The sequence below is a fragment of the Plectropomus leopardus genome, chromosome 17 (assembly GCF_026936395.1).
Source record: "Plectropomus leopardus strain MGB_pleo_1.0 chromosome 17, ASM2693639v1, whole genome shotgun sequence".
Taxonomy (NCBI): domain Eukaryota; kingdom Metazoa; phylum Chordata; class Actinopteri; order Perciformes; family Serranidae; genus Plectropomus; species Plectropomus leopardus.
Genome location: NC_142192.1, coordinates 13,412,820 through 13,440,113, shown reverse-complemented (window position 1 = coordinate 13,440,113; position 27,294 = coordinate 13,412,820). Strand labels below are relative to the sequence as shown.

At 40.3% G+C, this 27,294-nt stretch overlaps 1 protein-coding gene across 5 annotated transcripts in view; it reads left to right on the top strand.

Moving 5' to 3' along the window:
* Positions 1 to 27,294, top strand: part of elmo1 (engulfment and cell motility 1 (ced-12 homolog, C. elegans)) — a 147,769-nt gene that overhangs the window by 43,039 nt on the left and 77,436 nt on the right. For 2 of the 5 annotated variants that reach the window (XM_088089908.1, XM_088089907.1), the window contains exons 2-14: positions 2,675 to 2,828; positions 11,572 to 11,612; positions 11,818 to 11,890; positions 11,991 to 12,041; positions 12,177 to 12,346; positions 17,888 to 17,923; positions 20,656 to 20,755; positions 22,018 to 22,169; positions 22,845 to 22,923; positions 24,036 to 24,077; positions 24,404 to 24,454; positions 24,945 to 25,067; positions 26,149 to 26,277. In XM_088089908.1, coding sequence (XP_087946034.1) covers positions 2,751 to 2,828; positions 11,572 to 11,612; positions 11,818 to 11,890; positions 11,991 to 12,041; positions 12,177 to 12,346; positions 17,888 to 17,923; positions 20,656 to 20,755; positions 22,018 to 22,169; positions 22,845 to 22,923; positions 24,036 to 24,077; positions 24,404 to 24,454; positions 24,945 to 25,067; positions 26,149 to 26,277 — 1,125 coding nt within the window. In that variant the 5' untranslated portion in view covers positions 2,675 to 2,750. The remainder of the gene's footprint in view (positions 1 to 2,674; positions 2,829 to 11,571; positions 11,613 to 11,817; positions 11,891 to 11,990; positions 12,042 to 12,176; positions 12,347 to 17,887; positions 17,924 to 20,655; positions 20,756 to 22,017; positions 22,170 to 22,844; positions 22,924 to 24,035; positions 24,078 to 24,403; positions 24,455 to 24,944; positions 25,068 to 26,148; positions 26,278 to 27,294) is intronic. The other 3 variants (XM_088089909.1, XM_042505983.2, XM_088089910.1) reach the window with 3 other exon arrangements.

Below are 27,294 nucleotides of genomic sequence, written 5' to 3'. Positions count from 1 at the left end.
GCATGCTTACTGGCTATTGTGGTTAAAGTGCTGCTATATCACTTCTGTGAAAGAGAGATGGAGCTGCTTTATCTGTCAAACTGCGGGCGCTCTTGCACTTTTACTGCTGTGAGTGTGTTTAAAAGCAGTCACATATAACACTCTGGAAGTTGTAGCAAGATGCTGCAGGATTCGTTTGTGTCTTTCTGCAGCGTTTGAATGACTGTCCCAATGAAACAGAGTAGATCTTTTACAAACATCGTAACTTTTTTTCACTCACCTGCTGTGACCTCATTAGCAGTTAAACTTTGATTTGAATTAAGCTCTTGAGTGAATCTGCCCCACCGGCACGTCCTGATGTTCTGTGTGTCAACAACTGCAAATTAAATTAGGCTACCGCTGGAAAAAAGTCATCTCAGAGGACGAATGAAAACTCTGTTTGTCTGGTTTAGTTTGTTAAAGTGGGTGTTAGAAGTTGAACTGTCTATTTGAATACCATTTTAAGCGCTGGAATTTGCATGACATGCTCAGTTTTTAAAGTCAACCTTGACACAAATGGGGGAGCGTGTTCTAGCTGTGGTGGTCTAATGACTTGAGATGGCCGGTAATGCATGTGTGGTTTCTATACTAGCACTAATGATAGACCCTTACGCATTGCGACTGGGAAACCTGACCTCAGATGGTGATGATTGCATAAGGGGCCAGTGTGTATACTTTGTGTGTGTCTGCTCAAATAACTGTGAACTGGTGTAAGTAGGTCAATTGACTATTTTCCTTTAGATCTTTAAAGTGGATATAGACAGATTTCTTTGCTTTAACTTATCATTATAAATTAAACATCGATTTAAAAGTGTAATGGTTCTGAAATAATGACACCATCTGCATTCAGATAGCTTCCCTATAAGCCTTGATTTCACTCTGAAATTCTGTCTGTCCCCAGGTATGATCTGGGACAGTGAACAGTGGCATGTCCAGACTTTTTTACTGGGGTGGCCCACATGGGGCACTAACTTATGCAGGGGTGGCATGAAATACGATCACTGCCGCGGACACATAAGTCAGCATAGCTTTAATTTATCATTTTTGTCTCCACTACCCATACCTTCTTTAATAACTAACACTTCAGTGTCTTACAATTGTGTTTATAGTCTATTTTAAAAGATAAATAAGCCTACCAATCACAACGCAACACAGCGACACCACATAAATGTAACATAAAGCTTCCATAATTTATAAAAAAAACTGTTCCTCCAAAAATAAATAGTGTATAGTGTGAACAGTATAAAAGTGCCAAAAAATTAAAATAACAAGTGTGTGAACAAACTTTTTAATGGTTGTATCAATGTATTTGTAAAATTAGTTAGTTAGGCTAGACATGACTCTGGTACATTAGCCTCTCAGGTTTAAGACTAAATTGCACCTGTAAATAAAAATTCATTTTACTTGTCGAACTGTCGATTTCTAGACACGCCCCTTAAAATGAAGATTATTTTTACGGCAGACAGGAAGTGGGTCAACCATTGTGAAATCGACATAGGAAGAGATTAGAGCTTTTCATATGCATGAGACTGTTATTATCACCCTCAACATCATCATAGAGTGCAATTAATAATTTCACCTCTACCGTTATTGTAATATGACATGCATCTGTTTCTATTATTGCTGTGCCTCTCTCCCCCTCTCTCCTCCTCTCTCTTTCTCTTTCCTTTTTTGCCATGATTGTATTTCATTTGTTATTTACGACATCTATTGCTCGTCTGTCTGTCCTGGAAGAGGGATCCCTCATCATCCTCTACCGCTCTTCCTGAGGTTTCTTCCTTTTTTCTCCCCGTTACAGGGGTTCTTTTTCGGGAGTTTTTCGGGAGGGTCTACGGGCAGAGGGATGTTGTACACTATAAAGCCCTCTGAGGCAAACTGTGTTTTGTGATATTGGGCTCTATAAATAAAATTGGCTTGACTTGACTTGACTTTGTTTTCTCCAGCAGCTATTAGCAGCTATCCCCAGTTACCAAAGGTTATCAAGTTCTTTGCTGTCACCATCCCCAGTAGAAATGGCGGACGGTTCAGCAAGCGAGGCAACAGTGGAAAACAAATGCAGTGTCAATCCTGTATTGTTGGTAGTTGCTAGGCTCTAAGGAAAACCAAAAGTGATGTGGTTGTTTTTGCAACTGCAGCACCGACAATAATATTACTTGGAAATGTTAGACTGGGGCTGGAGGGTTGAAAAAGCTGCATTCCGTTTTTCTCAGAAGTTGCCGTGTGGTGCTGTGAACTCATGGTAATTGGGGGATCTCCAGTTGACATTTCTTATTGGGAAATCCAAAATTCCAGCTTTCCAATGCAAATGAACACACCCTGTTTCCTCTTTAAATGTTGTATGAAAGTGAATTATTGGTTTGAGCTGCTCAGTAGTTTCTACTGCCAATATGAATATATCAATTGCTGATGAGCAGTCTCCAGAGTGCAGCACTGTACTAATTTCTTATGTATTTTTCAGCATTGCCCTTGTTAACTTTTCTCCACAGTCATATATAATCTTCTATGAATTTAGAGGACTCTAATGCAAGCAAACAACTCAAAAAACGACCCAGTTCTCCACTAATGTGCTCCATTTTCCTCTTTTTATTCCCATCCACTTCTGTTTCCCTTAATCTCTCTTTCCATCCTCTCCTCCTCCTTTACTTTCCTCCTGCAGGTTTGGATGAGCTACCTCCAGCAGTAGTGACAGAGGTGTGAGGCAGCAAGACCCACACCACCCACCCCCGTCAGCCATGCCACCGCCGGCAGACATCGTCAAGGTGGCCATTGAGTGGCCGGGGGCCTTCCCCAAGCTCATGGAGATAGACCAGGTACGTGTCTGAGCACTAAAACAGACTTATTATCACTTAACATAACTGCCCTTTAAATCCAGACTAAGCCTAAATTTAGCAGACAAAACCTAGCAGACATTAAACAAGGTGCATGTTTTGTCTGAACACAGTGTTATCACAGTAATCTGCTGTTGTGCTTACGTGAAAGTAGTTTATATGTGTGGGGGTGTGTGTGTCTGGAGGAGATAGGCAGGTGTGATCAGGGCAAGATGCATCCTTGTTTGTTTCTAACAATTATACTAATTACCAAAAGGAAGAGCCTTAATTAAAGATGTTTAACGGGCAACACAGCCACAGCTTTGACATAACTTTGAAGACATTATGCTGAATGTGAGGGCAGAGGTTCTGTAATTAATAACCTTCGTCTTACACCATCAGTTTAGCTTTCTAGAGTTATTATTTTTCTAAAAGAAAAGTGACTAAAAAATATATTTATTCATTATATATATGATATGTGATCAGTCATGTCAGGCCAATGCCAGATCTGTTTAGGCCATTATCAGAGCAGAAACAATCCATGAATTCCTGCATGGCAAAATACCTGGACTGGCTAAGCTCAGAGGCTAACAAATCTTGTACAGAGGGACACTTGGTTGGGTAGCAGGCTTCTCATTTATATCGGCTGTAGCTGTAAAGGATAAAAATGAACTTTTTTAGCTGTTGTCTGGTTATAAGGAGCTTTAAATAAGCTGTTGTTGCAATAAGCCCTCTAGGGTTGTCCCAATCAGTTTTTTCCCCCGATCATAATATTCATGTCATTTGATATTGCATATCTGCTGATACAGAGATCCGATGCAATACTTCATTTTTTCAGAGTGCACTGAACAGGAGATGTAGATTTGGAAAGTTGAGGGCAGCTGCACTCATTGCGTTTCTCTGCATAGACACTTAAAGCCCAGTATAGCTGATTCCCATCAGTTAAAAAATGCCTTGATCAGCCCTGACACTTATCCTAGAGATCAGATCAGAACAGTTCCTGATCAATTCCTAACAGCTCCTAAACCGTTCATATTTTGAAACGCTTATCTGGTTTTTAAGTGGAAGATACAGGTTGTGAACATCAGCTGGGCTTCCCCTAAAAATGAAAGTGTTAAGTGTAGACTGCAGATCAGGTTTAGTTGTTTAGAACCTTAATTAACCAGGAGAGCTAAAATCTTAATCTAGATTAGATTTGATAAAAAGTTTGATAGTGGATTTGTTTTTGATTTTTTCAAATCATCACTAAAAATGTCACTGATTTACATAATGTGGTAAATCAGGGTCAAAACAGAGAACGCTTTCAACAATACTGGTGATATTTGTGATTAAATTAATGCAATCTGTAGTGCTAAAATCATGATGCTGATTGCCTGATAAGGGGCTTTTAACACAGCAAGTGTGTCAGCACACGGCTCAGATAAAGGCCATACAGTATGTCAGCAATCATCGGCATCTAACAAACAGTGCATGACATGCTAATAAAATAATTAGCCCAAACAATGACTACCTTGTGGCGGGGGATGACATGTTTACCATTACGTTGTTTGATTACACATACAGTGTGTAAAATGGCCTGTTCTGTGTGTGTGTGTCTGTGTGTCTGTGTGTGTGTGTGTGTGTGTGTGTGTGTGTGTGTGAGTGAGTCATGGATGGGCTAATGATTGTACAATTCATGAGTCACCTTGGCAACTGGAGCCACGATTGCCCTTCTCGGGGATGAACCAGTGAATGAAACATTGAACTACGGAGCACATGTGCTTCGGGTTTTGCCATGAGGTCGTTAAGGCACTTAAGCGTACATTTAAGGACGTCGTTTTTGGTATTTAATGCCTCCTTATCAGCAGAGCTCTCAGTCTGAATTGTCAGTTGGTCTTTCTTGCATCTTTAGGAATCCACCTCTCCTCCTCCCCTTCCTCTGCTTTCTCTCATTCTGTTATCTCTGGCTGTCATCTTCCTTTTGTTCCTCCTATCTGTTGCCTCCTCCTCCTTGTCCTCCTTTGCTTTCTCTCCTGTGCGCTCCCTCTCTCACTCCTCCTCCCCGTCTTTTGTTGTAACTGTGAAACTTGTGCTGTGCCTCCCCCTCTCTTGTCCTCCACCATCAGCCCCCACCTCTTCCTCCTCCCTCTGCATCTCTGTACAATAGGCCCTGCAGCAGCATATGGCCGTCTGAGTCATGCGATGGGGAGTGGGCTTCAGCTGCTTGCACTGTCTTGAGACCCAGAGAAAGTGTGTGTAGGCGAATTTTTGCGATTGTTTTTTTGTTTGTTTTCGTGGGTACAACTCTGCATAAGTGAAATAGTACGTGGGTGTGTTTGTGTGGCAACATGAATAGTTGTTACTATTCATGTGTGTGCGCTTATGTGCTGACACCTCTGTGTATGTGTGTCTCCATTTGTATGGGGATTTGTTTTCTTTTTTTTTTCTTCTTATTTCTGTCTGTGTTTGTGTGTGTGCGCTCCTCTACAGTGTTAGTTGAAGAGTGTGTTTAGGTACATCTGCGCCTGTGTGTTTGTGTGCATAAATCACACTGTGATTTCTGTATCTATCCAAATACCTTCAATGCCCTATAGGCACAAAAGTCCGATGTTTTTGTTGGAAAGCTGGGGAATTGGTACAAGTGCAGACGATTGTAATAAGCATTTTATTGTTATTGTCTGTGAGAAATGTAATAGAGAACATGGAGAGAACAAGGTGGAAGGGCTGTAGATGTCTGCAGGTAGAAAATACGTTTCGGAAACAAGATGGAAAATTTGAGTGAAACTAAAGGAAAAGAAACAGTGATGGTGCTTTATGCAGTCTGAAAGAAGCAGTGGTGTGGGGTAAGTTGATGTGTGTACTGCTAGGTAGATAGGTAGGTTAACAAGGCGGGAGTGGGTATACTTTCCTATATATACCTGCACGTCGCGCCTTTCTGCTAAACAGATCAGTGGCTAAAGTAAAATAATCTTACCCTATATGACAAATTTGTCTCCATCTCACTCCCTCTTGACGTTAGCTCTTTGTTTACTTTCCTCACTTCTGTTTCTCCCATTCTGTTTCTCATTTCTCATTCACCCACGGGCTCTGCTGATTCAACATGCTGAGTCGATGGGGAAAAAAAAGCTGACAAACACCAATGAGGGCCCATGGTGCGGGACACACAGCAGTTACTAGGTCAACAGACAATCACTGACGCCCTAACATTGACTTGCAGCTTTATAAATTTTGGGTGGACAGTGTTCAGGAATCTACAGCCACCTCTTACAGGTGTGTATAATAGATTACCATTTAGGAAACTTTGTAAATGCCCAACACGTTCTCATCCCAATTCATCACATGTTGCCATTTTGCAGTAGACCTCTGAGTCTACATATTTTGTTTTAGGTATCCTTCTGCGTCTGCTGTTTATGTTGCAGGATGTCGCTACCGAGATGTCAACTAATGCACACGGTGGGGTGTTTTGGCACATGGTTATGTTTCGACCACACAAGCAAATATCAATCAACCCCGGAACGTCAACAAATGCACATGCTGGCACAGATGGTTAGGATTAGGGGAAGAAGGCACATAGTAAGGTATAGAAAAAAGAAACCCATCCCATTCAGAAAGGAAGTGAACTGCGGACTCCAGCATGAAAGTCCTTTGTTTTTTGGACCCATCCACGACCCCTCCTGCCCACACTTATTACGATGTTACTGGCAGCGTTTCAACCTGATGCTACGGAAAGTGACTTTTGGCTGCAAACGTATGCCAAAAGCAGCATGTTTTGTTTTTTTAAATAAAAAAATAATGTATAGATTGTGTGTATGTAATGAATAAAGCAGTCTTTAGCTGATGAGAATAGCGTTATAACAACAAAAGAGTAAATCCAACAGGGACAGGTTGTGGAAGAAACCCCAAATAAGATTGAATTTTTTGATAGCCTGTTAGGGGAGATTCTAGTCCATACATAATGACTGTAGAATAGCAGACAAATTAAAATGTTCAGGAAGTGAAAAATCAAAATGAATGCCTGTGTGACGTAATGGTCCACAGGGGGGCCGGTGTGGCTGCAGGTTTTGTTTCCAACCAAGTAGCAGCACACCAGACTTGACTCATTTAATCAACTGATCTCCGTCTTCAGACAGTTGATTGGTCAAATTGTGTGCTCTTGGTTGGTTGGCACAAAAACCTGCAGCCACACCGGCCCCCCTGTGGACCGGTTTGACATGCCTGGTTTAAGATGTCTGTAATGGATATGCAGACAATGCCGCCATCAGTCATTAGGAGCTGGTGAAGTCTGCTTGTTGTATAACCGTATGGCCTCGGAAAGAAAAAGAGGAAGTGTGCTTGTTATCCTCACCATTGGAGAGAGGAGGTTTGTGTCAGATAACAGGAGCTCAAGAGCTCACAGATGGTTTATAATCACTGAACACCAGACTTATATAATTTTTTGTTGTGCTGTAGATCACAGCTTTGCTTTTCACATTTCTGCCATTGCACAAGGTGAATAGCAGGTGTGACACCTGCATGGTTCTCTTTACTTGATAGCAGTAGCACAGATGAGTGGAGCTGATAGTAAGAGAGAGGAAGATGTGGGAGTTCAGAGAGGTAAATGTGATGGAGTAGTAGGGGAAGAGTAGATGAGATAGTGGTGGTGGCGTGACTCCTTGATGATGAAAGGGTTGGCAAAAGCGCTGTGCGTGTAAACCTCAGAGGTGATGAGATAAAAGGAGAAAGGAGATGGAGGCCAAAAGAAGAAGATTGTGGAAAGGATAACTTCGAAAATATAAATTAATTTAGATTATTTGGTACATTTTAACAGACCCAGACCAGTCCAAATGAATTATAAACTAAAACAGTCGGTGACGGATGATGTTAATCATTTCAGTGCATGTTAAACAAGTTAAACCTCAGTTGAGATACAATTTAGAGGTAAAGGACCGTGTCAGAAGAGACACATTTTGTCATAAGAGTGACTATTGTGATCATAGGTTTTTATTTCAGTTACCTCCTCAACCAACCCAATGTCAAAAATTGTCACATCTTTCATTGAGATGCACAGGCCACACTTTAGCATGTCTATGTGATGTACAACTAAAACACATTGTAATGTGGTTTATGTTGTGAAACGGTTGCAGATAGGTTTATGCAACAAAACTGGGTTTGTGATGTTACGTGACACAATTAAGTCTCAGGCTACTGTAATTAACAAATTTTGACTTTTGGTTTCACAAAGGGTGTGAACTGGGGTTTCCTGATGAAAGTCTTATTTAGTTTGACCCATCCACCTCCAATCCCTACTACCTTACACAGATTTCCTCACTCTAAACACTATGCTAGGTCCTCTCAGCTTTAAGTTTTGCAGCGCATGGGTTTACATGGATTGGGAAATCCTATCAAATTAGGGGCCATTTACACTAAAAAGGTCTAGAACCACTGTCTAGATCAAATACCAGATCATACGTTATTTGTTGGAGAATACATTTTGATAGTATTCAGTGCAAACCTTAAATCTTGTTCTAATGTGAGGCCGATTTAAAGACTTAAAGTACAATTTTTCCTTTTTACAAATTATACAAAAAAAGGTTACCTTTTGATATTATTTTAATATCCACAAATTATATGTATTATATGTAGTATATAATTATATGAGTTAATTAATAATACAGCTCAAAACTGGGAAAAGCTTGGATCATGTATGAGTAGAGGAATAGCTCCAAGCAATGCTAATTTGGTTTAATGTCTTTTAGAATATTGCAACCCTTTTCTATTTCTTTGATGATAGAGCATATTAATAATTTGCTCATTTTAAAAAAGCTACGGTAGAACTAAGTACTGAACATTTGAGGTATAAACCTGGATTTTTTGAGTAGTATTTGTATTCTTACATATTTGTATATAATATATAATACAATATAAGTATATTATTGCATATTTTATATATTTTACCATCAAAGGAGGATATTGTGCATATTTTCAACAGGTTTTAGCATTACATTGTTTTTGTTTATTTTTTATTTTGTATTCTTTAATTCAGTTTCAGGTATAATATCTTAGAATAGCTTTTTAAAACGCACAGATAGTGTGAAGTGCTTTTGGATGCGTGTGTGTGTGTGTGTGTGTGTTCACTGTATTCTGGCAGTGTACTGTAGGTCCCAAAGAGCCTGAGGACGACAGCAGTGGCGAGTAAGCAGATATTAAGTTAATACTTCCTGGCATTATGCACACACGCTCCTTATATTTGTCACCTCATCCCTCCATATGTATTTTGCTTGCTGGCTTCATTTTCCTCCAATCCCTGTTTCTGTGATCAACAGCCACTCTGCTCTCTCTCTCACTATCATCATCCACTGTCCCCCTTCCTGTGTTTGCTCTTGTTTTCCCTTCATCATATTCAGTTTGCCCATTTCTCAATGTTTTTATCTTCTGTTCGCATATAAGCCGACCCTCTCCTTCTGTCATTGCTCTGCGTTTCTCTCCCTGTCACGTACTGTATGCCCATCATCCTGCCACCATTATCTCCTCTCTGTAAATCTTCATCACGACAGCTTTTGCTTTTTGAAGCATCCTCTCACTGCTCAGGGTAATCCCTGGTGAAGCAACAACATCATCAACAATGCTCTGTACATTGTGTTTGTATACAGATGCTCACTAAACTGGTGTGTGTGTGTGTGTGTGTGTGTGTGTGTGAGTGTGTGTGTGAGTGTGTGCACATGCTTGTACCTGTGTGTTTTAAGAAGCCTGTGTTTGGCACAGTAGGGATAAAGACCCATACCTATCCTTTAAACACTCTCATCCTTAAAACACACATCGACTGGTGGATAAGACTCTGACTGAAGTCCTGCTCTCAGATCTGTTGCTCAACTAAATGTAGCTACAGTGTACAGCGGTTTTTAAGGGGTACTCCAGAGATTAAGCTTCATGAAGCTGAGAGACTCACAGAAGACAGAATAAAACAAAACAAGAGAAAAAAAGAAGAAAAAGACAAAGATTTTGAGCAACAGAGGACCACAATCTTTACTTTGAGTCTTGAGTACAGGCCAGGCTCTTAAAATGCTGGATTTCCCATTATGCAACTGAAAGTGCACTGACATAAAGATGAAATGGGAAGTTTGGGGTTCCTCAATTATGACTGTCAAACACTTAATTTTCTGCATTCTGGTCAATATAGGGCTTTGCACACCAGTGCACATGATTTTGTTTTCGATCCTGTAGTTATTCAATGCAAGCTTTCACACCGGCAACGTCATTTTGCCGAGCAAAATTGCGGCTTTTATTTTTTCGGATCTTTGGATTTTTCCAAAGTTTCACTTCCAACGAGTACACGTCTGACCAATCAAAATGCTCATTATTGCCACGTCACACTGCAAACATTCAATATGGCGTACCGGTTGATCGTTTTTCTTCACAAAACCCATTTTTGTACGATAAAAGGGAAAACATAAGAAAAATAACATTATCATGTGAATAGTGAATAGACAGGCACATCAAAATTCACCTCCAAATTAAAGGCAATTTTGTGCTGTTTATTCACGTCACCCCTGGTGTGCAAAGGCCTGGTTTGTGCCTTTTCTGCATCATTTTATGGTGGAATGGTATTTAATTTCATGCAGATAAAAGTCCTCTACTACTTCCGTGTATTTATTTGGGGGGACAAATGTACTCTAAATACTGATGGTGTAGAAGAAGTATTTATATCATTACTGCAACTGCAGTAGTACACTGAAAAAGCATGCAAAACCTTACTAAAGTCAAAGTGTGCAAGTATTTAATGTACTAAGATTACTTAAATTAAAACCACTCATTGTGCAGTATACCCTGCACATCATCATATATGATGTTTTTGATAAATATTACTGCCAAGATTTATGTGTATGTTCAGGGTTCACACAAGGTGCTAAAGGGGGTTGAAGACCTTGAATTTGAATTTTCTCAGAAGTTTAAGTCCTGGAATACCTTTGAAATCAGGCATTTTTAACTCGGCCCTTTAAAGAGTATTTGAATATAATTGAGAGGAGAAAAGAGTGATAAATTATTTTATGAAACACTTTGTCTTTTGCCCTTGCCTGAATATTCCACCAGTTATTATTATTAAGTTAATTTTAGGCCCTGGAATCATGTTTGCTCCATTTACAAATTTGCACAACTCTTTTGCAACAGATGCAATATGTTCATCCTTGAAAATAAAACTGAGTGCTTGAAAGAGTATTTGAATATCCTTGAATTTGACTTGCCCCTGTCTCTTTGATTGCTGATGTTTCATTTCACTGCTGTAGATATTAAAGGTTATGCTATTTTGAACTCCTTTATACGCTGTTGGCTACTTTAATTTACAACTATGCATCATATTCTATAAGATATGTTTGTGGCGATGCAGACCTGTGAGAAACATGTATCTCTAAAAAGTCTCCTTTTCATGGTGTCAGAACAACAGCCCTGTAGTGATCCAAAATACTCACGTAAAGCACAAGAAGCTTGATTTGTACATGTATTCAACAGTGCTTGAGTAAAGCTACAGAGTTGCACCACTGTGGAACTGAATATCACAGCTGCTGATCTGGAAGCAGTTTCAAGTACAATAACACTGAATTAAATGGTGCTACAGACATGGTCAGCTATCCCACATCAGCAGTGGGACAGTTAAATACAGGCTCCTGAAGAACAGCCTCTCATTGTGCCAGTCCTGTAATATAAAGTAATTGCTGCTCGCTCTGAGTTGACTGCTGTTTTCGGAACTTGTGCTTGGACTGTGGACTAAATGTAGTTTTGCCTTCCTCCACAGAAAAAGCCTCTCTCAGCCATCATTAAAGAAGTGTGTGAGGGGTAAGTCTGCATTGGATTTTTTTTTTTAAATGTGTGTCTGCATGCCTTTGGATTTGAAAATAATTCTCCCAGGGCTTCTTGCAAATGCCCCCTCTCTCGATCTCCCTACCTAAATCCTATTAGTTCTATTTTACACGAGTCGTTCTCCACTTTTAACACCAATTATGCAATGTTTTTTTTCCTCTCTCCATCCAATGGCTTTTAGGTGGTCCTTGGGGAACCATGAAAACTTTGCTCTGCAGATTGCTGATGCCACGAATTTCTATATCACAGAAAAGGTTTGGTTATCTGTTTTTAACACCAGGCAGCAATATTCAAGGTAAAAATATGCCTCAAGTGCTCATTTACTTCTGCTTTTATCTTGGTAAATCTCCACAGAATCGCAATGACATTAAGAATGGATCAATCCTGCGCTTGACCACCTCTCCTGTAAGTTTTATTTCTTTGCAAATATCCTTGTAAATGCAACACTCTGGTCATAGTGGGTGCACAGAGAGATATTTTTATTTTTGATATCCCAACGCATTTTTGATAAAGTTTTTCTCCTCACCTATTTCACTCTAGTACCAAACTGCCGTCCAGCTTCATGAACGAATCCAGTCATCCAGCATGGACGCCAAGCTGGAGTCTCTGAAGGATCTGGCCAATGCGTCACGGGACATCACCTTCGCCCAAGAGTTCATCAACCTGGACGGTATCTCCCTGCTCACTCAGATGGTGGAGAGTGGGACAGAGTAAGTCTTTTGCCATTTAGGATTTCCACTGTCACTTCTCCTCTTATACAATTCCTCGCTCCTCTTGTGTGATGATGATAGGTAACATAGGGGACAGTAGTCGATTGGAAGTACATAGATTTACATTAGTTTCCGATATTCAGCTCGTGATGTTTGATATAACCTCACTGACATGTATTGTGGGTTTGGGTGATGAATGTTGAGCCAAGTTAAGTTTTAATAGTATCCCACCTACACAGATCTGCCGTTGGTGAAAATCCAGGGGTTGTTGGAGTTGCACTGTGCATTCTGATTGCTGAAGTTTAAGCCACCTGACAAATTCTCAGTTCATTAACGCTCTAAAAATCATTATATTAAAGGTACTGAGGTTTGCAGGAATTGTTGGTTACTGTTTCTGAATACTATTGCCAGCAAAAGTGAAAACCAACCACAGATTCACTTTTTTGGTGCGCTGTTTGTGATTTTTTTGTAGCTTCCTCTTGGATGCATGCTGCTTACAGTCTGGCACCTGGTCACTACCCAACACAGCAAAATGGGTATAAAATAAGAAAAAAAGAGGGTCTCTGCTGATAAATATATTTCTACATACGTCTTGTGAGTGACAAGTGATAATTTAGAGTGATAACTATTGTATGAGTTGGGACTAGGACTGTTCCCAACTCAGAGTTATGTTAGGCAAATGTAGGGCTGCCTCTTGAAGAGGCTCAAATCATCAGTCTGAGACCCTCAATTGACTGAGAATGTTTCAAATCAAGCAGTCATTTTTTTCCTGTGCAGTGCACCTATGGGGACATTTTGGTTCCCAGATTTTGCTGCAGAGTGAGTGCTCTAGACTTAAACGCCTCTCTTTGCAGCTGCAGACATGCAGGCAGCGGCACAAAAGGAGAGAGACACTACTCTGTAAGGTGAATAAGTGGTGAATTTACAGCTCACAGCAAGTCAATACAGTGCAGTCTTTGGCATTTGTTGATATTTAGTGCTGGCAAAAAATGTTGCGCATTTGTGATCCGTTGTTGCCCCTGTTAGCTTGTTTACTATATGAAGTTGATGCCGCTGTCACACTGACAGTCCTGTTTAGCCCATTTGGACCTAAAAAGTTTGTATAAAAAAACAAAACTAATAGTCAAATATTTGTATTGAACTGCCAAATTCGATTCAACTGGCAGCTTTAGTCAAATTGGACTTGGCTGGTCAATACAAATAGTTGATTTGCTCTTTTTTTATTCCATAAAGATTTGCAAGTTTTAATGGGGTCCATTCAGGGTGTAAGCACTGTCATGTAATATAGTAAACAAGCCAAGTTAGCTCTCCAAGCTAATGCATGTTAACTATGCAAGCGACTTATTGTATATGTGCATCAACATTTAAGAAAACAAACAAAAGCCAGGAACTGTATTGTATTAAGTTGCTATGAGCTGTAAATTTTACCATTTCTAAGCAGAAGGAAGAAGATAAAGTTTTCTCTGAGCCTGACTGGGCAGCTTCCTTCTTCTCATGAAGACTCATCCGGGGTCTGCAGCTGCATGTACAGGAGAGTAGAGTGAAAGCAAGGAGTGCCCACTTTGCAGTAAAATCTGGGGACCAAAATGTCCCAAGACTGTACAAAAAAGCAAAACAAGAAAATCTAACAGCTAAACCTTGAAGAATCTTAATCAACAGAGGGGTCTCTGACTAATACTCGACTTCCAGAAGACAGTCCTTGTCTTTACGTTGTGTTTTAGGACATCCTGCATAGAATACCTTTCATACTAGATCTATACCTTTGCTTCAGGTGTTACAGCACGCTCTGTGATGGTGCCTTTTGGTGAAGCATTGATTGTAGTTCAGCATATTTTAGGATTTCATGGCATCAAAGCAACCCCAGATAGATATGTCATTATCAGGCCACATTCCTGAAGGGCTCTTTTTTCTATTCTCACATTCACCTTGTGCACCTGAGTGATAACTGAACTGTTTGTCCTATCTAGCCAATGAAAGGAAACTGCTGCCATGCACTCACTGATAGCAAAAGTAATCTGTGTAGGATCAAAACACCAGGAGCCTGACCTGACCAATCACAGCTCTTCCTGTCTCCATGGAGCAGCTTTGCGTTGGCACAGTTAAATTTTTGAGGAAGTCTACGTCAGCTGTGTCCAGTTAAGCCTACGGCAAAGCTACAGAGGCTACTTGCAAACATCCACAGCTCGGCAATAATCCTGTAATACACTCTGAAGGTGTCATCCAGAAGCTGAAAGGAGAAGAAGTGGCTTGTGAAGAACATGCCCAGGGGCTCTTGTTCATTTTTTTTTTTTTTTTTACATTATGGTGATATTACATACAACTGCGAGCTCTGCACTGGTTTCTGATTGTTCAGCAGATCCAAAAACTCATTGTGTGTGTGTGTGTGTGTGTGTGTGTGTGTGTGTGTGTGTGTGTGTGTGTGTGTGTGTGTGTGTGTGTGTGTGTGTGTGTGTGTGTGTGTGTGTGTGTGTGTTGGGAGCAGAGGGCCCTGGAGACCGTCTCAACTGAAGGTTAAAGCGAGGACATTTTTCGCTGAGGTGGAATTTCTCAGCTGTGATGCCAGTGGGAAGTGTGTGTGTGTGTGTGTGTGTGTGTGTGTGTGTGTGTGTGTGTGTGTGTGTGTGTGTGTGTGTGTGTGTGTGTGTGTGTGTGTGTGTATGTGTGAATGTGTGTGTGCGTGTGTGCCAGTTGCGCACTGTGTGAGTGCAAGGCTCCGGCCAGAGTTAAAAACCCAGAGGAAAGTTACAGTAGGAGTGCAAGCGCACACGCACACACACACACACACACACACACACACACACACACACACACACACAAGAAGACATACGGTGCAAACTGGCAGGGAGGGCAGCAGCAGCCAGCCATCCGGTACCCTCTCGTTTTCTGCCTCATGCAACTCTCATTATTCATCCGTTTTTACCCAGCGAGAGAAAGGATAGATTGAAGAATTGTTTGCTTGCATAAGGAGATGGCTCCACTCATGTTGTAAACGCACACTCACACAAGGTCAAATATGCTCTTATTACAGCTCAGTGAAAACCCTAACACTTGAGCGTAAGACACAAACAGCACTGACAGACACTTGAGGGAACTCTGCAAAGCAATTTCAAACAATTATTTGCACTAAATTCTTAACCTGCAAACCTTTTCTAAACTGGAGGATCTCTTCTTTTATGTGCTGGATTGTTTTGTACTGTAGGGTCAAATGCCAGTCGGATATTTAATTTCTTCTAGTCATCAGAAACTACCTAATAATGTCCCTTTTCTGGGTCTGAGACAGCAGTGCCTCTAGCATTATGCTCACTTTTACTATTTGACAAAAAATCTTGTCCTTTTTGCAAATAATGTTTGAATTAGCAAATATTTGACCCTTGTTTGATCTTACTGCTCAGAGCCATCGGAGCAGCACTGGTGTTGACTCCGCTCTGCCTCTGGCTCTTTCATTAAATATGTTTTTTTGTAGATTACCATCACATCAGTTATTCAGGACTGGAGAGTTTCAGAGTGGCCTGTGTGTGTGTGTGTGTGTGTGTGTGTGTGTGTGTGTGTGTGTGTGTGTGTGTGTGTGTGTGTGTGTGTGTGAGAGAGAGAGAGAGAGAGAGAGAGAGAGAGAGAGAGAGAGAGAGAGAGAGAGAGAGAGAGAGAGACTTTGCTGCATTTCCATCTCAACAGAAGGAGCTTATGAAACACAGACACGCAGATAGGTATCAGTGTCTGACACACACACAAACACACACACTCATTAGTGTGCCTGCCAACCAACTTGGTGAACTGTAATTATTCAAGAGGCTCAGTGCTGGAGACTCTCGAGGGCAGAGCACTGCTGTGATCTAATGCTTCTGCCAGAGATGTTGTACTGTGTTCATGTGGAAATAAGTTGGCAGAATGCTGCCATTGCCCACACGAGCATCACGAGTGGAAGGCAGATATCGCCCTCTACTGACAGAAAACTGGAACATCTAATGTGCTTTATGTCCGTCATTGGTCAGAATGTACAGTGCAACTTCAGCTTACCTCATCAATCTCATCTTATAAAGGGATGTTATTGCATTCTAAAACTATGGTAGGAGGGGTTTTAGTTTTGAAGTTTACTCAAATAAAATAAAGAGAATTTTCTAATTTACCTTTAGTGGTATAAATCTTTGCAGAGGTTTTGTCATATTTGCACAGACTTTGAGATGTGTGTTTGTGAGAGTTCTGCTGCAGTCTCAATACAATGGAGGTGTTCAAAAAACAGTGTCCTGTTACTTGCTGTCAGATGTTTTCACTGGAATTAGGGCTGGGCAATATATATTGATGTATTGATATTGTAATATGAGAACAGAAACATTTTTCCTGGTTTTAAAGACTGCATTTAAGTGATGAATTTTTCCAAACCTACAGAATGTTCTAGCTGTTATGTTATTTGTGTTTGCACACCAAGTGTGAATCTTTCTTCTGAAATTGTCACATGTTCAAAAAAAAATACAGCCTCATGTTGTGTCAGTCACCTTTACACATCAGCTCTGAAATCTTCAGCCATTATTCCAGTTTTCAGAACAGCTCAGATTTTTTGCATTGTTTTGCATTTATTAGAAGCCTTTAGAGAGTTGTTTGACGGAGTAGCAGTGAAGAACGATGGCAAACAAAAGAGAGGAACAGGGAGCACATTATCATTTCATAGATAGACAGTCTGAGTTCAACACGTCAGATAGTAATACTTAGGTAGATGATGATGTTGACGACAATTAAATAAACACAAGAAAAATATGACTTGGTCTGAAAAGGCCTTTAGTCATTACATCCACATTACTGATTATTATTTAACAAAAATCTTATTGTATAAATATTTTGTTAATGATATAATCAATCCTACAATATCATCACAATATTACTATAAAGGTATTTAGTCAAGGTTGCGATATTTGATTTTCTCCATATCGCCCAGCCCTAATAGGAACTATTTACTACTAAAGAAGTAGTCACGGTGAAAAACGATCATACAGAGTAACAGGGACATGGATTCTTAGAAAACACCAGTTTGAGTTTTTTATTGACATTTTCAGATATGCAACTTTCTTCTCTGTCAATGGTATGGTGTCTTTGTTTGTGTGTAACTTAACTGCAGCAGGATTTCATTTCATAATACAGTATGTTTTTTCTTGTGAAGTCAAAGTGTCGATGTATGGTCATTGCTGTGCATTGTTGTCTCTAGCCGAGCTTGCTGTGTGACAGTCAGGTTGGCAGCAAACTGCTTTCTCAACTGTTTCTGCTTAGCATGCTTTTAATGTCTGAGCAGGATTGAAATAGAAAGGCATTCATTAATATAGATTGATGTAAGAAAGTTTATATTGATTGAAATATTGGCATACAATTTCAGTTTCCCTGTGTTTGAATTGATACAATAAGAAATCTTCTATGATGTGCAATAGATTGGACGTGCTTGGACTGTGGTTTCTTAATACCAGACTGTGATGTGTGTTGCTCCCTGTTGTGTGCTGGCTGAAAGGTTTGGTTGTTTGTTTCCCATCTTTGACACCGAAGTTTCTCAAATCTTTGCAGACGCTATCAGAAACTACAGAAGATAATGAAGCCCTGGTAAGCCCCTCCCCTATCCCCCCCGGCCGGGTAACATCATTGGCTCTGTGCTCTTCCTAACCTGCTGGACGAGTCTGCATGATTAAGACTCTAGCCCCAGTGCCTTATGGGAAATTATCTATCTAAATAGATGTATAACACAGTCACTTCCAGGCTTCAAAATCAGTGTTGCACTTTAATTTCTTGCATGTGGTTTTGGGCAACTCAGTGACTCAAACGACTTCCCAATTCTTCAGCACAGATGGAAAGAAAGCCAAGATTTATTTTTAAAAACCTGAAATATGACATTTATTGAAACCAATGTTTTGTAATGAAGGTCTGGTGCAGCTACATGTATCAAGTCACCCTGAATTAAATCTTGGTGTTCTTTCCAAAATATTTCTGCTCAGGGTGAAGAGATTGTCTGTGGGCTCACTGTAAGGGGTTACTCAGCTACTTTTCTCACTTTTTCTTCAACATTATCAGCCGATAGCCTCTATAACAACAGGAACATCATCCATCCATTAATAAAGTTTCCTTTTCTTTAATCTATCCTCTAATGTCTGTGATTTCATGTAGTATTATATAGTTAAAAACAGTCATCTCAATGCCCAGTGCCATCTGCAAAAGCCTCTTCGTCCTTCAGCTGTTGGTTTTACTAATTGTCCATTTAACCGTCCACTAATCGCCTAACATGCAGCCACACTGACTCCTAATGTTGATCTGCTGTAGGGAATAGTTGTGTCCTGAAAGCCTATACCATAAATTTCTTATTGTTTTCTTTGCTGATTTTGATGGTCTCCTATTATGAAAAACAGGGTCCTTGAAAGTTTGTGAATTTGAGAAAAAAAAATCAATGCCTTGAAGGTTTTTGAACATAGACAGAAATGGGTCATTGAAAGTTCTCTGTCTCTATAGTTCAACATACACCGATCAGCCACAACATTAAAACCACTGACAGGTGAAGTGAATAACATCGATCATCTCGTAACTATGCCATGTTCTATATGTTACCAATAGCAGTACCCTTAAAGCAATACAGAGTACCTCATTCAATACCCATTCAATATGAATAGTTTGGTGTGTAGTATACCAGTAGCCATAATTTTGAAATGTTTTGTGGCATATTGGCACACTTAACTGCTAACTCTGTGTTATACACCACCCTTGACTTCAAAAGACCCCCTGTGCAAAGAGGATAGAATCAAGGTATCATTTGACAAGAGACATTTTTATTGTACTTACGGTGGTATTTTTACTGATACCTTAAAGGTATCAAATACCAACACCAAGCCTGAGTAAAAAACTACTCAAGAATGGCCCAAGGAATGGGACAAAAAGCTCAAGGCTTCAAACTGGCCCTCAAATTGACCTGATCCCAATCTGATCAACATCCACTGATTGGTCTGGTGCCCCACCTCCCAACCCACAGGATCCAATGCTCTTGTGCCAGACATCACATGACACCCTCTAGAGGTCCTGTGTCCAAGCTATGACACGTCTGAGGCCCCATCGTGGAGCTGACTTGACTCTGACCTGTCAAGGCATGGACACGGGAACTATGAGGTACTGTAACATCTCACAGATGCTTGATCAGCTTGGGATCAGAAGAATTTGTGGCCAGTCTGACACTTTGAGCTCATTGTCATGTTCCTCAGGCCATTCCTAAACAGTTTTTGCAGTACGGCATGGTGCTTTGTCTTGTTAGGGGTCAATTGCCAGTGTGGACTGTGGTTGCCATGAGGAGATATACCTGGTCTGCAAAGGTGTTTGGGTGGGTAGTGGATATCAGGTGGGTGGCACCCACATGGATGCCAGGATCCAAGGTTTCCCAGCAGAACACTGAATTGTAATAAGATGATCATTGTTAATCACTTTACATGTTTACATGGTTTTTAATGTTTTGCCTGATAGGTCTTTGTTTTTTTTTTTTTTGTTTCTGTGCTGTGTTGGAGAGAGTAAGAGACCATATAGTCTTGGTAATAGCACCACAGGTATTGTATATTTCCATATCACATTAACACAATGCAGCAAACAGTAAAAAAACAAATGGTGTATAAAGTATAAACAAAGAAAAGCCTGCAGGTTGTTCTGCAATGCCAGTCTTAAGCAGTAGAGGTCAGTATTGTAAAATCTATTGGTGAAGCCATAAAACATCTAAAAGTTGAAACAGTTTTGTAACACAAATTAGCAGAAATAACCTACTGTAGACCCTGCTATAAATTATGTGCAAGTTAAAACTATGATTTCCAAATTTCTCATTAAGTACTTCCAGCAGTAATATGTCTTGGATATAACAGCTGTTTAATGTGTTCCCTGCTTTGGCCTCCTGTGACTCTTGCAGAGTGATTTATTTCTCCTGATATTTGTGTAATTGCATGACTTCACTCTATTATGTAGCTTTCTGGTCCTGATTGAATGCCGCACTGTGCTGCCCGGCTCCTACTGGCCTTCTGACGGCCCCTGCTGTTTGTTGAAGGCCAGTCTGTCTGCACTGCATCGCAAACTTCTTTCCCATTTCTTCCTCTGTGTTTTTTCTGTCTTTTTTTTCAGCAAGCCTGGTCGCAGCATTGATCTTAATCGCCTCTGTCCCCTCCCCGCCACCCCTCTCTCTCTCTCTCTCTGTCTGCTGACCGCTCATTCCTCGTTATGTTCCAAGCCATCTGGGCTTTGCAGCTATCCACTGCTCTAAGCCAAAGCTGGAGAGAAGTTTCCTATGGTCTATGTGTGTCTGTGTGTGTGTTGTCTTGTAGTTTTGGCGACCTGCTGTCCTTCACTCTGACGGCCTTCGTGGAGCTGATGGACCACGGCATTGTCTCCTGGGACACTTTCTCTGTGGCCTTCATCAAGAAGGTCAGCCAAGAAAACGTCTCATTTAACAGGGCAGGAGTTTCGGGAGTACATTTATAATCCTGCTGTTACACTGCATATTTTGCTGTTGTATAATATCTTTTAGAGCCTCTGTGATAAATACAGAGTTGGAAGTTTAGCATTTTCACCTGATACAGTCATGAACCCAACTTGTGACATTTCTGAAAGGAATACTTCACCCGCACCCCCCGAATGAACATTTACACATGAGTTCCTAGCTTGGTGTTATGTTGAATTTAGGGAGAAAGTATTGTTTTCTCGTAGTCCTCTGGTGAATGTAGAATCCAAAAATGTAGAGAAGTCTCATACATCCAGTCGTGTGCTCAGCACTTTCCAGACAGAAAACACTTTCTGAACTGGAACTGAACTGAACGAGTGGTGTAATTTATCTATGCTCTCTTCAAAGCCAGACTCCATTGACAAAAACTATAATTTTGCCTTGCTGAACACGAGTTGCTGGTCTACCGCTGCCTCGATGAGTAAGTTTGTTTGTGTTCTTGTGTGACTTAGGTGAATCCAAATTAACTCTTTAAAACACCAAAGATACACAATAACACAGAACAACTGATTGAGGCAGTGTTGGACCAACAGTCCCTTTGTTCAGTGAGGTAAAATTACTGTTTTTGTCAGTGGGGTCTGGCTCCAAAAAAAGCACAGATAATATTCCCTTTTAGTGTAGTTACCCATCAGAAAGAACTGTCTGTTTGGGAAGTACTGCACATGTGACTGGTTAAATGAAAACTTGATTATACTGCTCGAGTTTGTTAACAGATGTTTTAAAATAATTTTTCTGTTGTTGAACCCGGACCCTATGTCTTCAATCTATCATTAATTTTCTAAATTTCTGGATTCTTCATTAACTGGAGGCATGCAAGAAAGTTTTTTTTCCCCAAAGTCAGCTTAACACTAGGTGAGTAATTGATATGCAAATGATCATTTGGTGGATGAAGTTCCTTTAATGTGTTTAAGTAGTTTGGTGATGATCTTAGTGAAATTAAAGCTAATACATATTACACAGTTCAATTCTTTGCAAATAGATATTCCTTTATTGTAAATGTAATGTCACAACAACTAAATGGAAGCACTGAGTGGCAATTTTGCCTCAAATTTATATTCCCGGATGCCAAGAAGAAGTTATTTTTGCTACCCTCTATTACCCCCAACTATCTCTTTAAAGCATCACTTCTCATATATGTAGTGTTGTTTGCAGATTCTTTATCTCCTTTTCTCTGTCCTTTCTGCAGATTGCCAGCTACGTGAACAAGTCAGCCATGGATACAGCAGTGTTGCAGCGGTCTCTGGCCATCCTGGAGTCCATGGTGCTCAACAGTCAGGATCTTTACCACAAGGTGGCGCAAGAGATCACCATTGGGCAGCTCATCCCACATCTTCAAGGGTAAGTGGATCAGTAGGTTGTATATATTAACACAAACCAAGTTATTTCTATCAATATCGCCTATTGTGTGATAAGCACATGTCAAACCACATGGATAGGTGATAATGAACTACTTACATAAACCTATTAAGATTAGGATCTCTTGGAGTACTTTGGCTCTACAGTGGGTTTACCAGGTGTGAGGAGGAGCATAGGAATCCTGTGAGCTTCAGACTTAATTTAGAGTTTTTTAGAGACTATTAATAGTTTTGTGTCTTGTCACATAAGATTAGGCCGTATTAATCAAAGTGTTATTAAGGGAAAATTACTATTATTATTGCCCATACTGAGCAGTCCTCACCGCTAGACGCCACTAAATATCCCTAAAGTGTACACACTGCTACTTTAAGATTGTAATTCATATACAAAAACTTCCTTACTTACTACTCAGTTAATTAAATGTTATTGAGGAAAAACTTGTAAAGATAGTTGCAAAATGTGATCATCCAGAATAAGACATTAGTAAGTGCCTTATAATGACAAATAAAGAGCTATTATGCTTCTGATATGCATCCTGATGAGCAACTAGTTAATGATGAATTTGTGTATCTTAATAATACTCTTATTTGTTAATTATAATAACAGTAATATTTATAATTAGTTAATATTGTTGCGTGTGCTATTTTCCAAATCCAGGACCGATCAAGACATTCAGACCTACACTATTGCTGTCATCAATGCTCTCTTCCTCAAAGCTCCTGAGGAGAAGAGACAGGTGAGGCTGCAGTGTGCATACTCAGCACTTACTGCATACACTCTGCTGTACATCACTTTCATGATGTAGTGAGCTTTACATGGCTCATTCACGCATAAAAGCATCAGCGTTTTTGTTCCGTAACAGTGTTCTTTGTGTGTATTTTTTTGGCGTGTGATCATAACCAATGCACTGTATGGAGTAACAGTAAACAGTTGTAGAACAGTAGTGATAAAACAGGTGTAAAAGCCAAACAAACGCTCTCATTTTCTACTCATTTTTCTCTCTATCTCTCTCTGCAGACATTGTTTCTCAGCCATGCTCTCATCCCTCTCCTTCGCTCTCTCACCTATGTCACGCTTTGCCCCATAGATAATCACATGATCCCTCGATTTGGCACTATAGGGTCCAGCGATGTGCTTTGACATTAATAATGAATGACGCTAACCCACAGCTTTCCTCCTATGCAGCATACAGAGTTGAAGGAAGAAATAAGCTCCACAGCACAGCTGCATACAGATTGTAGCAAGCTCAGATGTTGCGGTGCTTTTGCTGAGGCCAAATGTGCACATTTTGGCGATTTTAGAGGAGGTCTGCTCAAATCAGATTCATGTGGTTGGTTGGCAGCAATTTTAAGCAACTTTATGGGTTGTTTTAAGGGATGAGTGAACAATGTCTCCTTTTGCTCAGGTGCCATCATGTGTGGTAATATAAATTTATAGCAAACTGTTTCATTTCTGCAGAGAGGCACTTTTATAATGTGATGTTATGGGACAGCACCCACTCATAGTGTTAGGATCTTTTATGCGAAGGTCGGTCACAGATTTTAAAACATGTGAGAGACTAATGACACCATTATGGCTCTCACTGTGCGTGTGTGTGTCTTAAAGGAGAGGTGACAGTGCATGTGTGGAAAGGACTCGACCATCAGTAAAGCTTTTATTATTATGAACCCCCAGTCTCCTGCCATTTTGCTGACTGTTTACACCCCTCTCCTTCCTCCACAAGATGCACCACTGACAGAAAGTGTTTTTTTTTTAACCTCCTCTCAGACTCTATTTTCACATTCACTCACTCACCCTCTCTGTCTCTCTGTCTCTGACTTTGTTTCCTCACTGCACACGATATGGTAGTTTGATGAGCACATTGTGGACATCCTAAATTGTCCCCTGACAGTAAGTGCACCCTTGATCAGCCCACTTTGTAGTTTGCACTGTAGAAGACATCAGTTAGTGCATTTAGTATCCCTTTTTTAAGATTAAGTTATTTTTTGGGATGGCTTTCTTATTTTCTGCGGCCGGTCGCTGCATACTTGCAGTGTGCTGTGGCAGTTTTTATTAATTTTGCCCTCATTCATTTTTCATTTCAATGTATGAAAAACCTAAAAAATATGTATTTTTTGTTTTCTTATTGTGTCTCATCTTCTCACTCTCTTTCTGCTCTTCCTAAATTCTGTCTTTCTATCTCTATTTCTCCTTGTTTTTCTTTCTCCCTTTTGCAGGAGATGGCCCACATTCTTGCCCAGAAACAGCTGCGCTCCATCATTCTCAGTGTAAGTCAAACCGTGCCCTTTTCATTCTTACGTCTCCAGTGTATTCCTCTGTCTCTGTGTCTCCTTCTATCTGTCTTTATCTCTGTTCGGGTTTATGCCTCTGCACCAGTGTGATATCAGAAAAGAAAATGACACCTGCCACTTCTGCCGCCGTCTCATGTCGCTGGTTATTATCTACTGTACTTACTGTCTCACACCTGTTCCCTTTTCTCTCTTTCATCCTCTTCCTTGTGTTAAATCTCATTTCTTCCTCTCTTGTTCCCCCATCTGACGTGTGCTTTCTAATCCTCGTGATTCACTCCCAAATCCTCTTATTCTCCTTTATCTCGCACTGTCTTCCTCCAAAATCCATGTCTCGTCTCTCTGACCCTGAAACCCCTCCTCTCATTTTGCCTTCTTTCTGCACACCCAACACCTCCGCTCCCCTCTCTGTCTTACTCTCCCCTCCTCCCTTCCTCATCCTCCTCTGTTTGTCCTCCATACCGTGCAGAACGTGATCCGGAGCCCCACACCCATCAACGATGAGATGGCCCACCAGCTGTACGTCCTGCAGGTGCTCACCTTCAACCTGCTGGAGGACCGCATGATGACCAAAATGGATCCCCAGGACCAGGTGGGGTACTTTGAATGATGCAGGAATGGGTGACAAATGGAGGGATGGATGAAAGGATGAATAAAAAGGGAAATGCCAAAAAGGGAAAGGACATGGCATCATTATCTTCATTAGCAGTTTAAAAGAGTTGATAAACACATATTTGACAAAGTCATTAGTCGATTCGTCGTACTTTTTTTTCAGACATGTCTTACAGAAATATGTTGTGAAAACTGTCCTGATCAACTTACTTAGCAATTGATGACACAAGAAAAGGAAGTGATATCTTTAAAATGAGACTTGTAAAACTCTATATTTCTGTTATTGTCATTTCGATTGACCAAAACCAACCAAATCTGTTCGTCTCTCAATACGTCTCGACCTCTCTGGCTAATATGATGCTCTCAGCCCTGCACTCATTCATTCCCGCTTGTGATGTTAATCTTTAAAAATAGGTCACAAAGATATACTTAGGAGGAGCTTTGGCTACATATTGATAGACACTTTTTGCTTTCATGAACATTTTTTACAGCAAGACAGTGCATGTAGGATTGACAAAGTTGACAAGTTGAAAAGTTTGGGAACATTTGCCATAGTGTAACTATGGTGTAGCTTTTTGACAACAATGGAGCTCCATAGCACAAAGGAGTAAACATGTATCAGGCTTAGGCTACACAGACACATGTTAGATCAATTCACTGTTGATTTTGGTATTTTTGTTGACAGTAAGAAAAAATATGGAATATCATTATACTTGTCTTTTGAAATAAGTCATGAGCAAGACAAAATGATAAGAAGCCGGAATATTGCCAGTCTAACTGTAGCCTATACTGCACAAGTAACTCAAGAAAACCTCAGGAAAAAAGGGCAAGTTGTGGCCAGTTTGGTCCTGATCTGGCTGGTTTTTCAAAACAGTTATTTTAGGTTGGCCAAGTAATGAAAACAGTGGAGAGACATGGCTTTTGGCCAGATTGCCTTAGGCACTGCAAGACCCCAGACAGTGGAGATGAGCTGAAGCATTCTTAAATTATAAAATGGTGAATGGAAGAAAAGACAGATGGACTCAGGAGCAGCACTTTAATATTTTTCTCTGCGTGTACAGGCTCAGAGGGACATCATCTTTGAGCTGCGGAGAATTGCCTTCGATGTGGAGTGTGAACCCAACAACAGTGGCAGCATCGAGAAGCGCAAGTCCATGTACACCCGCGACTACAAGAAGCTCGGCTTCATTGTGAGTTTGGCATGTGTTTCAAAGGGTCTCATAAAATTTACTTGTTCTCTGATGACTTTCTGTGGCTACTACACACACAGACACACACAAACACACACAACTCAAAACTGAGATCAGAAAGGAAAGGATGAGCCAGTCTGGCCACATGGGACGGCTCTTAATTGGATATGACTGTCTTTCACTTCAGACACTGCAGAATAAAGCGTGTGTATATCTGTCTTGGCATGCTTAGAGAAATTATTTCTGTGCAGTGGTGGAAGAATTATTAAGATCTTACATGCATAAGTAAAAGTACAATTAGAACAATACAACAATACTGATCCAGTTTCATCATAAAATGGCCCATGTGACTCATATATGTTTATGTATGACATTATTAGATTGTTTCATAAAACACAAAATTATCATTTATCATTATCATCACCATTGTTTGAAAAATTACCATACCAGAACCAATACCAGTATCCTTGAAGTTATACCAATACTGCTTCATTTGATACATTTTTTTCTACTTCATACAATACCTATGGAAGCATTTAGTTGGTTAAAATGCCACCAGACACAACAATTGTACACATATGTCTAACACTGTGATGGCATCTCTGCTTATAGATCCCAGAACTTGGTGCTAGGCTCTGGGATGAGTGTGCAGTCTCTGTGGGCCTTCAGTCTTCATTTCTTATTCTGTGTTTCGCTCACGCGCCTTCTTTCTTTTCTTTTGTGGATATGCACATTCCCTTGTTTAAGCAGTCATTCACTTAGCTCTAGCTGCATTTTGAGAAATATCCTAGTGCAGGGGCGGGCTGAACCATTTTGCACCTTTTAAGGGATGAGAAGGGCATCAGAATACTTTCCACTATATTTTTTTTATCCCAAGTTGAGTCTTTCAACTGATTCATTCAGCCAGTTTTGATTTATGGCATTAATACTAATTAATGATTGATTAATAAAAAATTGCGAAGAAAACCAAACTTTTAATTCCAGGCTTTTCGAGGGACTCCCCCTGCCATTTGGGCC